Consider the following 14,131-nt stretch of genomic DNA (forward strand, 5'->3'; position numbering starts at 1 on the left):
TTTCTTTCTTTCTTTTTTTTTCTTTATGTATAGCATCACATAGTTATCACTGTATTTCAGAAACACAAAGGATCATAAAATTGTACAATGTGTGCACATAAGACAAAGAAGACGAAGATACACGCGCAACCAATGAAAAAAAAATCTAAATATCACATGATGAAATTCCAAATATTGGTCGCAATGTTGGAAAAAAAATCAGGGTTCTTAAAGTGGATCGCCATTCAGATCGACATTCTACTACACGTGTCTGACCGCCTACTTCATTCATTCCATAGGTAAAGTGAACAGATAGGCTTGTGTGCATTTGTGAGTTAAGGCCACGGACTGACAGTCTCAAAATAATCCGCAAATACAAAAGCACGTATTTATAGACATTCTTAAGGCAGATCACTAATTCAAATGACTCACGATTTGTTGTGCATGAAATAAGGGGTACAACAGTATTTGAGGATCATTCTGTGAGCAAAGAAACAATAATGCACTTGCCATTGCTTGGATTGAGTGTGCGCGCGTGTGGATCTCTCACGTGCATTTCTGGATTGTGTGTGGGTGTGTGGATCTCTCACATGCATTTGTGGATTGTGTGCGCATATGTGAATCTCTCACGTGTATTTGTGTAACGCCCTGTGGATCCTTCGCGCACATTTGTTGATTGTGTGCGTGACTGTGGATCTCTCGCGTGCATTTGTGGGTGGATTTGATACTGTTTTCACTCCATAGATCTACATGAACATTGATTGACAGGTGGTTGATGCCATTTTATAATACTGATATATAATGAACAGCAGTTGAAATGTAAAGAAAGCGTAAAAAACACTGAAACTTTCAACTCTAATCTATTTCAAAGTGGAAATGTTGTTTTCCCAACGAATGGCAGGTAAAAGTGTGGGAAAGTCTCATCTCTCACAAATCAACTTGATTTTGTGCCTAAAACTTTGATTTATAACTGAACACAGTGAATGTCTAATGACTGGAGAGCCTCGTCTCATCATAACACAATTACCTTTTAGAAAAATGTCAGATGATAAAAGTGCAAGAGATTAGAATTTTTCATTTTTCTCCAGGAATCGAGCTCCACTCTGAACACTCTTTATTGCGTTATTTGATTAATTCTGCAAGAGAATCTGTTATAGCTGCGAGGCTGACGGGTGTTTTAGATGAAGTCAATATCCTTCAAATATCTGTACCAATTTTTTAATAATCTTTCCTCAATAAACACATTTCCTCTACAATAGCTTGAATACCAGAGCGCAAAAGTGCAGGTAATATCGCTGTGAATAAGCTGCTTTGTGACTGACATATGAAGTGTGTAGCTTCCAATGAAAGATTCCTCAATACAGAGCTAGTCTGATAACAACGCAAACATTTAATGTTCATATGGGACTCAAGGGTTGTTGGGTAGATGGTTTGCTCGGAGACTTCCAACAGAGAGAAGCTGATTGCGAGTCCGCAATCTGTTTTTGACCTACACTCAAGAGGAAGTCCAAGGATAGACCGTCTTGAAATGTTTAGCTTGTTTTTTATACTTCTTTTCTGTGAATATCATTGACCATCTGCAAAATGCTGCCCCATGACACTTTAACGCTCCCGATGTTTGTGTTTTCACGCAGACACTGTTGCGCGATGGCAGAAGAGAAAGCACGATCAGCACGCTCCACATCTCTGCCTCGAACATCGAGAGTGGCCAACAAATCACCTGCCGTGCTTCCAACAAAGCGACGCCCAATGGCAAGGAGGCCATGGTCACCATCGACATCCAACGTGAGTGAATCTTCCACCGACTTCGCTTCTGTTCAAACACAATTACCGGCAGACATGCTCAAGCTCATGTTCCTCTTCCAAATCCTGCGACCTGCATTCTGTTCTGAGCATTTCTTGTGTTTTCCTGTCTGTGTGGATAAATTATTCACATGTGAAAATCCGCTATGTGCTGTCCTATTTTCTTTATCCAAACAGCCGTTGTGTATGCATGCGATCTGATGTCTGAGCACATGTCGTACTCCGCTCCACAGACACACAAGGCTTGACACAATTTTTGTTTTTCCTTGTTTTTTTGTCTTGGAGAAGCAATTGTGAAAGTGACAGTTTGTCTGTATGCAGCATACAGGGACGTTTCTAAGCTTTAAGCCTGTTATTGTGGACATAAGTGCTAATTGTTAGTTTTTAAATGTCAGAAGAATCGAACACGACCAGATCCTTCTTCTGTATACAGGCGGTTTGTTTATTTTTATTTATAGCAGTCATAAGCTTCGCTGTCAAAAGTATATCTGAAAGCGCTAAAATGAAAGGCCTTAACTAATTCAGCGCGAAGATTAGCTTTTGATGAAATATTTCTGACAATGTATGCATAGGGAACAAAGCCGTTCTTTCAGCTCTCTCAAGTGTTGAAAGATATTAAGTCTGACTAATAAAGCAGAAAATATATCATATTGAAAGATCCACTAGTTCTGACAGCTCCTTTCTTCACGTCCGTAAAGTCTGTTTTATTGCCCAGAAGGAATGCGCCTCAGCACAATGGAGCTCAAATTCTGAATTGAAAGCGTAAAACGGAAAACGTTTGTGTTTTTTTTGCTCCTCCAGACTCGGTCCAAATCGTTTTGTCATGCAAAACAATAGAAGAGTTTTACTGTAAGCTTCTTTCCTCTCTGGATTGCACAGGCGCCCCTGATTGGTCAGTTTTGAGGATGTTGCAGTTTTGTGAGAGCCAGTGAAATCCTTTGTTTAATTAATCATGATTGAAGATCGTCAAACCAGTTAGGTTTGCATTTATATTGCTCTCCTAAACTATCAGTCTATTCAGGAAAAACTGTTGTTAACATTAATAATAATAAAACAAATTATTAACAATTAAACACCAAATCAGCATATTAGATGATTTCTGATCATGTGACAAGTTCATGTGACACTGAAGACTAGCATAATGGCTGCTGATAATTCAGCTTTGCCATCACAGGAATAAATTATATTTTAAAATGTAATTATATTTTTAAAATGTATTCAAATAAAAGTGATTTATTTGTAATAATATTTCACAATATTACAGTTTTTACTCTATTGAAATAAATTCAGTCATTGTAGGGTGGTTGTGTCCACACACTGCTAAAACACATTTATTTGCAAATTAAGATATTTTGCATCCAATGTCTCCTTTCAAAATTAAATTATTATAATCTTAATTCAAGTGATTTAAGGATTTCAAAAGTCTGACAGCAATCAGTGTTGAGTGTTACTGTAAGGTTAACCCTGCCTGGTTTACATGTTTGAAAATGATTAACAGTTCAAGACATTAGAAATTTAGAAAAGTAATCAAAAAGTAATCTAATGTAATCAGTTACATTAATTTGTAATCGAAAAGTTACACTACTTATTACATTTTAAGTAGGGTAACATGAAATCTGTAACCTATTACATTTCCAAAGTAACCTTCCCAACACTGTGTGTATGTCAGTGAAATTGCCACAAATAAGCTAACTGCTGCTGTCAAGATTCATTTAGCTCACGATTCATGGAGGCTCACTTGAACTTCCCCGTAGCCATCTTTATCAGAATAATTTACGCCATGTCTAACCTGAGCCCGTGCGCTCTGGCGTTTGAGATGTGGCAGGTCTAACGCGAGGAAGCAGGTCAGTGAAGTGGAGACCCCGCTGTAGGCCACACACTGGAAGAACATGTGCTGGGTAAATAAGTGATGACTGAGAGCAGAGAGGTGCTAGAACCTTTGGGCCACGGCAGCCTATGGGGAGCTCCAACCGGCACCACGGGTGCTTTCCTGACGCTTCATGTCATCAATATTCATAAAAGACAGCTGTTAAGTGAGGTGCCATGAAGGAAATGTGTTTTGTGGTAGAGCTGGCAAAAGATGTTTTCCACTGTTCACAGAGATTATTTACTGAAAAGACTTTCATTATATCGCACATGCTGTTTTTTCCATTTATTGTTCTCTGTAGGTAATTGCCCAACAACAACAGATATAAATTGCGCTGGCCTGATCTAATACAGTGACGTGAAAGGGTTGCAAGAGTTCATCAGTAGAATGGGAGAATGTTTAGATTTTATTTTGTCCGCCTGTGTACCGCTAATAAACAGTTCTGATCTGTGGGTACTAGAGCTGTAGTCAAGTCCACCTTTGTCGAGTCCAAGATAAGTCCAAGACCAGGACTATCGAGTCAAGACCGAGTCCAAAGAGGTTCGAGTCCAAGTCAAGTCCAAGTCCAAATGAGACAGTCAAAACAGAGAAAGAAAATAAAAGCATCTTCTTCAAAACCACATACTTAACTATTGATAATTTATGTGACACGAGAGACAGCATATCTTCTATTCTAAGATAATCATTTTGCATTATTATTTGTAATGATCTAAAAGCATGTGCAGCAACACTGTAGGATCAAATTAGGCTATTTTATTTACTTTAGATTTAGCAATTTCACATAAGCTGAAGTGCAACTTCACATTTTCAGCATTTTTATTATAGTGTAACTATCACATTCTGGGCTGCCAATGGAAAATATTACAAAGAACAAGCAACATAAGTCTAAAAAATAAATCAACATGTTCCCATTCTTGAACTTGTTACTTGTTCTAAAGCAGAGTGTCCAAATTTAGTCCTGGAGGGCCGGTGTCCTGCAGAGTTGTGCAGAGCTGAATTCTGCAGGACACCAGCCCTCCAGGACCAAGTTTTGAGACCTCTGTCCTAAAGAAACCATAGTACAATGTAACCCTCCCAAGCAAGGCTGTGTAGCATATAAACACCTTCAGCTCTATGTGTCTGTGTGTGGCCGCGTATGCATTTGTTTGCTGTTTACCTTAGGCCATATAATATAGGTGCAATATATATCCCACAGGGATAGGGGGATATAAACAGTATTACAGGTGTTAAGCTGAGGCCATTTTTAATAGTAGAAATAAAAATGATTTAGTTCAGTTAGAGAACAGACAATTAAAGATTGAAAAATTAAAGAAATTAAAAATTGGAAGGTTTTTTTTTATTTGTTTCTAGGCTGGACGATATGGCAAAAAAAAAAAGATTTTCATAGAATATTTGACCAATTCTCGATTTTGTACAATTTTAACTAGTCAACTTGAAAATATAACTACAACATGATTCAAGCAACTTTTTTTATTACACCTCTAAAGAAAATTCTATTCTAAGTGCACCACACACATGAAGTTGTCATCATGATGTAAATGTTAAACAAATCACTAAATATCTTTGCAGAAAAGATGCATGAACTACAACTACATCTTGTACAAACTTTTCATGCATATATGTTCAGAAATAATACAAGAAAAATTCTCAAGTAATTCAAATTCAAAATGACTGAAGGTATAACACCTAGAGTGTTATTATTAACTATAAATGCTCTGTAAAAACAATGAACAGTAGTTTTCAGCCTGTCACCCTGATGCAAACATAAAATATCAGACATACAGTAGTAGTTCTTCACGGGTTTTGTGTTTAATTGCGCTGCTTTTCCATTGTTTTTTCTATGTAAACATGGTTTGACTGTTGCGCTCGCGTCTCTTGCAGTGTCTCGTGCATGAAATGGCTTTCTAAAAACGCGGCGCTCTAGTTATTAAAAGATGTTTAACTCCAATCTTCTTGCATTTTTTTCCTATTCCACTGCCCGCGTCGCATCTTCGTCAACACAAAAGCACATTCTGTGTGAATGGCATAGAGAGCATCACAAGAGAGCGGTTAATCATGTGCGCTGACATGCGGTTGGATCGTTCTTCTCTCTTCTCTCTACTGTTATTGTCAAAGTGTCTAATTCTAGCGCTTGGTAATATTTCTTGGTAAAATCTGAAAAATCGCCCAGCCATAGCCCCAGTGTTTGCTTATTTTTACTTTATTTAAATTGTGTAATTTATTTATTTTATTTTACATCAAGGTGTTTGATCCTCCAGGCTTTATTCATTTGCTCTTATTTGTTCTGTTTCTTATTCATTTGGTTCCACAGCGGGGGTTTTTTTTTTACTTTTAAACATTTGTAAGTTTGTTATTTTATATTAGGCTTATAGAATATGGTGTATTCGTTTTGTTAATAAAAGTCCCATGTTTATTGCAGAAAAGTTGTCGTTGTAAGTTATAGATAAGCAATTGATGCAGAATTGCCCTATTGAAAGTGAAAGTAAAATGCGCGTGGGCATTTATAAGCTATATAAAAGCAAAGGAAAGTCAGGTGGAAGAGAGGGAAAACTCCAACGAACTTTGTAAAACCAAACTGTATTATGCAACTCGCCAACATTGTGTCTGTGGCCAAAATAAAAATTAATTATGCCTCTGCGCAGCGCACACACTCGGATCCAGGCATATGACGCAGCCGTGCATTTACTATGCGACCAATGGCAATGCCCGTTCTAGATGGATTGTAAATTAAACCAATTACATTACCCATTTTCCGAACAAGTGAGCCAGATTAATGGATTTGTTTTGAAAGAGAAAAACAAAGCATATATAGCTGGACTCGGTCGAGACCAACTACAACATTTGGCGAGTCCAATGACCAAGTCCGAGACAAGTCCGAGTCCAAATACCAACGAGTCCAAGACAAGTCCGAGACGACAGAAAAACGTCTCGAGACCGGACTCGAGTACTACAGCCATAGTGGGTACATGAGTCACCAGTGACCTAAATAAGCATGTTGCTTTTCACATTTCTGCTATAGTCTGGCCCTTCTCTTCATACCAGACAGAAAACATTTGCTCCTAATCATATATAAGCTCTTGGCTGTGAAAGCACTGCCCTATTTATCAAGGTTCTTGCAGAAACAGCTTCATCTATACTGACCCTGCTGCTAATCACAACCATTTCTTTATGACCACTTGGGTCTTCCTTCTGAACAGCAATGATCTGGATCATAGTGAGCCACAAAACCCTTTTGTATTTTGTAACTGTCTTTTTGTATGTATGTATGCATATATATTAGGGCTGTAAATCGATTAAAATGTTTAATTGCGATTAATCACATGATTGTCATGAGTTAACTCACGATTAATCACAACTTAATAACATATTTTTATTTGTTCTAAATGTACCTTAAATTAATACTTTTCTAGACATGTTTCAAAGGTCATAGATGTTTTTCAAATAAATTGTTCATATCTATTAGACACATAAAAAAAAAGATACCAGGTTCCCATCACTTCTCTTTCTTTGCACTGAGCAATTTACTTGCACAAACCTGTTTACATTTTTGCACAACAGGGCAGCTCACTTCTTCTGAACATGCAAAATGTACATTTATTATTTATTATTTGATTTGTTTGCCTCTCTGTGCCCACATCTCTGTGCCCACATTCCCCGGGCACCGCAGCATTGGCTGCCCACTGCTCTGGGTGTATGTTCACTACTGTGTGTGCACTTTGGATGGGTTAAATGCAGAGCACAAATTCCGAGTATGGGTCACCATACTTGGCCACACACCACTTCCCTTTCCCTTTCCATACTGTATTTTGATGCAGCTAAATTCTCAATAAAACAGTTTTCATTGATATATTTTACTGTTTCTACTGTCAGACAACGGAATGAATATGAAATAGTGACTGAAATGCCATCCATTAAGACTACATAACCAGCTATCCATTCCAATATGTTAATCTGCACAAAAATCCTGATAATCGAGCCGTCGTCTGATGAAATCAAATACACATAAGATAATGACAATAGCTGTGCTGTGATTTCAGCTATACTTGCATGTAAAATTAGAGATGCAACATAATATCTGTTTAACTGAAAGCGCTGCTCCTCTCTGCCACTCGCTGAATAATGCAAACGCACAGAGAGAGAAAGATGTGTGCGCGCTCTGGGACAGCAAGACCTCGCACTCGCACAGCAGTTCCAGCGAGTCTCAGAAACTAAATAAGGTTTGGGCAAACCCTAAAGATTTGTCGCTAGGCACTTTTATATATATTTTTTAAGTCTCAGGCCGGCAGGGATTGTAGGTGGGGGGAGTGAATGTCCAGCGCTCTCTCCTGCCTCAATACCACGACTGAGGTGCCCTTGAGCAAGGCACCAAACCCCCAACTGCTCCCCGGGCGCCGCAGCATAAATGGCTGCCCACTGCTCCGGGTGTGTGTTCACGGTGTGTGTGTGCTCACTGCTGTGTGTGTGCACTTTGGATGGGATAAATGCAGAGCACAAATTCTGAGTATGGGTCACCATACTTGGCCGTAAAAAAAGAAAAAGAAAAAAAGAAAAAAAATATATATATATTAGGGCTGTCAAACGATTAATCGCGATTAATTGCATCCAAAATAAAAGTTTTTATTTACATAATATATATGTGTGCACTGTTTATATTTATTATGTATATATAAATACACACACATACAGTATATATTTAGAAAATATTTACATGTATATACTTATATTCATATAATTTATATTTAATATATATAAACGTAACATATTTTTCTTAAAGCTATACATGCATGGGTGTGTATTTATAGATACATAATAAATATAAACAGTGCACACACATACTATGTAAACAAAAACTTTTCTTGGATGCGATTAATCGTTTGTCAGCACTAATATAGACATATATATATATATATATATATATATATATATGTATTTATGTGTATATATATATATATATATGTATGTATGTATGTCTGTATGTATGTATATATGTGTGTGTGTATATATATATATATATATATATATATTTAATATTATTATTAAATGTAAATTAAGATGTGTAATTTAACACAATGGTAGTAATATGATGGACAGTGCACATAATATAGAAATTTTGTGGGATTTCTAATCGTTCACTGAAAGCTAAAAGTTCTTTCAGGCACCAGAAATGCTCTCAGGTGCTAGGTGGACTAAATGTGCAGATGGAATTCTTCATGAAACCAGCTGTACCAACATCAAACCAAAATAAACCAACCAGGTCCATTTTGCAAATTCAGAGTGGTTTTAGCCGATCTGTTCAGCAAGGAAACCATTTCTTTCTCTGTGCATTTCTTTAATCAGTTTGGCCCTGAGCAGATGATCTGCCAGTGTTGCCAGAGTTAAGGGTTCGTATCATTCCTCATTTATATGGGTGCTACTTTTTAATTAGTTTGACACCCTTCGAGACTTCTACTCTAGATTCCATTGATTATTTCCATGGAAGCGAACGTTTAAAAAATATGACTTGACTTGATAGAGAGTAATGGAAATTTTGAGAAGTTTCTTGGTGGTTCTTCTTCTCACAACACCATTCGATAAGGATCTCTGGACTCAACCAATCTTCATAGTCAAGATGCACAAATTAATCTGCAACGCGTTGACATTCACATCTCCAACACTCTCCTTCTTCCATTCACATGTTCTCTCTTTAAAGGTCATCAGTGCCTCTGAACCACATTCAGTAATTAAAAGTTCCCCATTAAACAACACGTTTCATATTTCATAAAAGCGTTCTCAAAGCTAGCAGCCCACATCAATCCATGTCTATACTTCACTTTATTTCCTTTCGGTTTTCCTCTCTCTTACGACTCTAAAGAGATTTGGCTTTATCGTAAAGGCGGCTAATATTCTTCACAGCAAGTGCTGCCGATAATGCCGTCTGACCCTTTGCTCGAATGTGGAGTGAAGATCTTTCGCGCCGTTAGCTTGTGGGCCTCGGTGTACTGGTTCGTTTAAGAATCAGTACCCAGGAGAGTGGCTCTCCGCTTCTCAAAGTAATTGCCTTGTAAATAAGAGTGGGTATGAAACAATGCTGTTTGTTAGGAATAATTAATGACCACATGTGCACATGGAGCCGCGTCTGGAGGCCTCTCATGAGCTCCTGTCGGGCGAACGCACTCACTCCACACAAAGGAAACTGACAAGAGGTGCTTTATCAAGCTCAAGGAAACACTCACTCGCAGCCCCCCTCGAGTCCTCCATCCAAAATAGCTGCATGCCTCTACGTTTAGAGGACGTGGAGGTTTTGGATGCATATTTGCATGCGATTCTTTTTCAGATTTGTAGAAACCCCCCTAAATCCCAATGATTCCTCAGTCCAGTGCAAACTTCATTTAAAATGAATGACTACAAATCAATGTTGATTCTGTACCATCTGAGGACCGTACTACTTGGCCGTTGGGTGTCGAGCGTCGGCTTGGTGTGTCAGGGCAACTTTGGACCCAGATGCTGCCGACGTAAGCTGACCCTGCAGTCAGCATTCATCGCCACTAGTTTGTCGGCGTCGGCTTGGTGTGTACCGGGCTTGAGGTGTAATAAGTAGAACGTGGAAGAAGTTGTGCAAGTAGTCTGTTTCTCATTTGCTTACTACTCGCACTATATTGCTGTTATTGTTTCTCTAATACATTGGAATGTGCTGCTTTTTACTTTCAGTGTTTTGTAGAAAAGCTGCAGGTTAGTTTTAAATGACTAGTCCCGCGCCATAAGGCATTATGAATGAAACTGTCACGGTTCACATATGCATTGCTTCCTTCTCGTCCTGTGTTGTGTCATGTGCGTTGTAATCATGTGTGTGTGGGCGTGACCAAGCCATCACAGCAGATCAGCGCCTCAGCTGAGGCTCGTTTGCAGCACCAGCTGCAGCTCATTTACGCACCTATAAATATTCACCTGGTTCTCTTCTCCATTGTCAGATCGTTGTTGATGTCTTCACGAAGTCCTCTGTACCTGTTCATGTCGTCATTGTGGATCCGTGCTACTGTCTGGAGTCGCTGTCTAGTTCGTGGATTGTTGCTGTGTTTCTTGTTACTCGTCTGGATGCATCACTCTTCACCCACGGACCCGCCTCAACTCACCATTCTTCTGTGTTGTCCATCTTCGTTCCTGCGCCACTGATCATCACTGTACTCTGTGTTTTCTGACCTTTTACAATTAAAAGCTTATTCACTCGCCAACTTGCTTCCTCCTCCTTCGAGCGTGACAGAACGATCTGACCATTCGATGGAAGCAGCGAGTGCACCTACGGATTCCCTGGAGGAGTTTTTCAGCCGGAGTATCAGCAGAATGGACAACCAGGAGGCGAGTCTGAGTAACACGGGGCGTGCTATTCAGGCTCTAGTGGCGCAGGTGTCCGAGCTCACCCAACAGTTTCAACATCTGCGTGTCCTCACTGCGCCACCCACACCGCCAGTCCTCCCCACCCCACCGGAGAACCTCTTCCAGTCAGAGCCTCGGCTGCCCGTGCCCGAGTCTTACTCCGGGGAACCTAGTTTTTGCAGGGCCTTCCTCATCCGGTGTTCGATGCATTTCTCCTTGCAACCCAGAACGTTCAGCACGGAGCGAACGAGGGTTGCATTTGTATTGACACTTCTGACTGGGAGAGCGGCACTATGGGGTACGGCGGTGTGGGAGAACCAGGATCCATGCTGCGCCTCGTTCCAGACACTATCCGAAGAGATGAAGCGAGTGTTCGACCGTGCCGTCGCCGGGAAGGAAGCGGCCAGAATGCTCGCCGATCTTCGCCAGGGTGAGAGATCGGTCTCGGATTATTCCATTGAGTTCCGGACCCTGGCAGCGGAGTGTCGCTGGAACGAGGAGGCGCAGTGGGACATGTTCCTGCATGGGCTGGCTGACCGCGTCCAGAGGGAGATCTACGTCCTGGACCTCCCCACCACTCTCAATGGATTAGTAGATCTGGCATTGAAGGTGGACGCACGACTATCTAGAGTCGAACGGTGCGTCCCTTCCTGCCGAGTTCCTGGAGGGGCGGAGAGGCAGCGGTCCAGCGACGGGGACGTGGTCAGTCCCACCTACGATCACGAGCCCATGCAGGTAGGACGGGCTCGGCTCTCCCGGGAGGAGAGGGAGAGGCGGAGATCCCAGGGTCTTTGTTTATATTGTGGTGGGACAGGACACTACCTGAACAAGTGCCCAGTAAAAGACCAAGCCCGATAGTAACTGTGAGGCTACTATCGGGTGGGATCTCTGCCGAGAAGACCTCATCATCCTCGTCGACCCTCCTCCCGGTAAAACTAAGATGGGCAACACATTCTTTTGACTGTCATGCACTTCTGGACTCTGGGGCGGAGGGTAATTTCCTGGACTACACGTTTGCACATAAACTTCAAATCCCCATCAAGCCACTTACACACAAGATATCTGTCCACGCCCTCAACGGTCTTGAACTCCCCACCATTTCTTTTACTACTGGACCCGTCACTCTCATCACATCAGGCAATCACACCGAAACCATCTCCTTCTTGATCATGGACTCTCCCCTTGCACCTGTCGTTCTCGGTCACCCCTGGCTCATTCGTCACAATCCCAAGATAGACTGGCACCTGAAATCCATCATGGCTTGGAGCAATAGATGTTATGAGTCCTGTCTAGTGTCTGCCTGTTCGTCTGTTTCTGTTTCTGTTTTTCAGGAGGAGGCGGTGGATTTGTCTAACGTGCCCGCAGAGTACCAGGACCTGAGGGAAGTGTTCAGTAAGTCTCGGGCAGCTTCTCTTCCTCCGCATCGTCCTTACGACTGTGCCATAGATTTACTGCCAGGTACGTCTCCGCCTAAGGGCAAGTTATATTCGCTTTCTGTTCCGGAAAGGGAGGCTATGGAGAAATATATTTCTGATTCTCTGGCATCCAAATTCATCCGCCCTTCCTCTTCTCCAGCAGGGGCGGGGTTCTTTTTTGTGGGGAAGAAAGATGGGTCTCTGCGTCCTTGCATTGATTACCGAGGGTTGAACAACATCACGGTAAAGAATACTTACCCTTTGCCGTTGATGTCTTCAGCTTTCGAGAGGTTGCAGGGAGCGTCAATTTTCACAAAATTGGATTTACGTAATGCTTATCATTTGGTCCGCATGAGGAAGGGGGATGAGTGGAAGACTGCCTTTAACACCCCCAGGGGGCACTTTGAATATTTGGTCATGCCCTTCGGGCTGTCCAACTCCCCGGCGGTCTTCCAGGCACTTGTCAATGACGTGCTGCGAGATATGGTAGATCAGTTCATATATGTCTACCTGGATGACATATTGATTTTTTCTTCATCTCTCCAGGAACATGTGCAGCACGTCCGGCGAGTGCTTCAGAGGTTGCTAGAGAATGGGCTTTTTGTCAAGGCGGAGAAATGCGCTTTTCATGCACAGTCTGTTCCTTTCCTAGGGTACATCATTTCGTCTGAGGGAGTGCGCATGGATCCTGAAAAGGTTAAGGCTGTGGTGGAGTGGCCAAGTCCAGATTCCCGTAAGGCCCTACAGAGGTTTCTGGGGTTCGCTAACTTCTACCGGCGTTTTATCCGCAACTTCAGCCAACTAGCCGCGCCTCTGACGGCCTTGACCTCCCCCAGAACTACGTTCAGGTGGTCTAACACGGCCGAGGCCGTGTTTGCCAAACTGAAGGGCCGCTTTGTTTCAGCCCCCATCCTCATAGCCCCTGATTCCTCACGTCAGTTTGTGGTGGAGGTCGACGCGTCAGAGGTGGGGGTAGGAGCAGTGTTATCTCAGCGCTCTCCCACAGACGACAAGATACATCCCTGCGCGTTTTTATCCCATCGTTTATCACCAGCCGAATGTAATTACGACATTGGTAACCGGGAGTTGTTGGCAGTCAAGCTAGCGTTGGAGGAGTGGCGTCATTGGTTGGAAGGGTCGGGGGTACCTTTTATCGTCTGGACCGATCACAAGAACCTAGAATATATTAGGACTGCTAAAAGATTGAACCCCAGGCAGGCTCGGTGGGCACTTTTTTTCGGTCGTTTTGATTTTTCTCTCTCGTACCGCCCGGGTTCCAAAAACATCAAACCCGACTCTTTATCGCGCATTTTTGACCGTTCCGAACGCCCGTCTACTCCCGAGTGCATTTTACCCGAGACTCTGTTTGTCTCCGCTCTCACATGGGAGGTCGAGTCGAAGGTCAAGGTGGCCTTAGAAGGGGTAACGCCTCCGCCCGGATGCCCACCGAATCGGTTATTTGTGCCTGAGGGTTTACGGTCAGACGTTATTCAGTGGGGGCATTGTTCCAACGTGGCTTGTCATCCAGGAGTCAATCGTACTAATTTTTTGGTTAAGCAACGATTCTGGTGGCCACATATGGCTCACGACGTTCACAGTTTTGTTTTGGCTTGCTCGGTTTGTGCCACTGGTAAGACTTCCAATCGACCCCCAGATGGGTTACTTCAACCGCTGCCCGTCCCTTCGAGACCCTGGTCCCATATCGCGCTAGATTTCA

The 14,131-nt window shown here is 42.0% G+C and overlaps 1 protein-coding gene across 1 annotated transcript in view; it reads left to right on the forward strand.

Moving 5' to 3' along the window:
• Positions 1–14,131, forward strand: part of LOC306864264 (kin of IRRE-like protein 3) — a gene marked incomplete at both ends in the record, with an annotated part of 148,793 nt that overhangs the window by 100,378 nt on the left and 34,284 nt on the right. Inside the window, one exon of the mRNA XM_079408167.1 lies at positions 1,614–1,764. Coding sequence (XP_079264293.1) covers positions 1,614–1,764 — 151 coding nt within the window. The remainder of the gene's footprint in view (positions 1–1,613; positions 1,765–14,131) is intronic.

This window comes from Barbus barbus (genome assembly GCF_936440315.1).
Source record: "Barbus barbus genome assembly, chromosome: 45".
Classification (NCBI taxonomy): domain Eukaryota; kingdom Metazoa; phylum Chordata; class Actinopteri; order Cypriniformes; family Cyprinidae; genus Barbus; species Barbus barbus.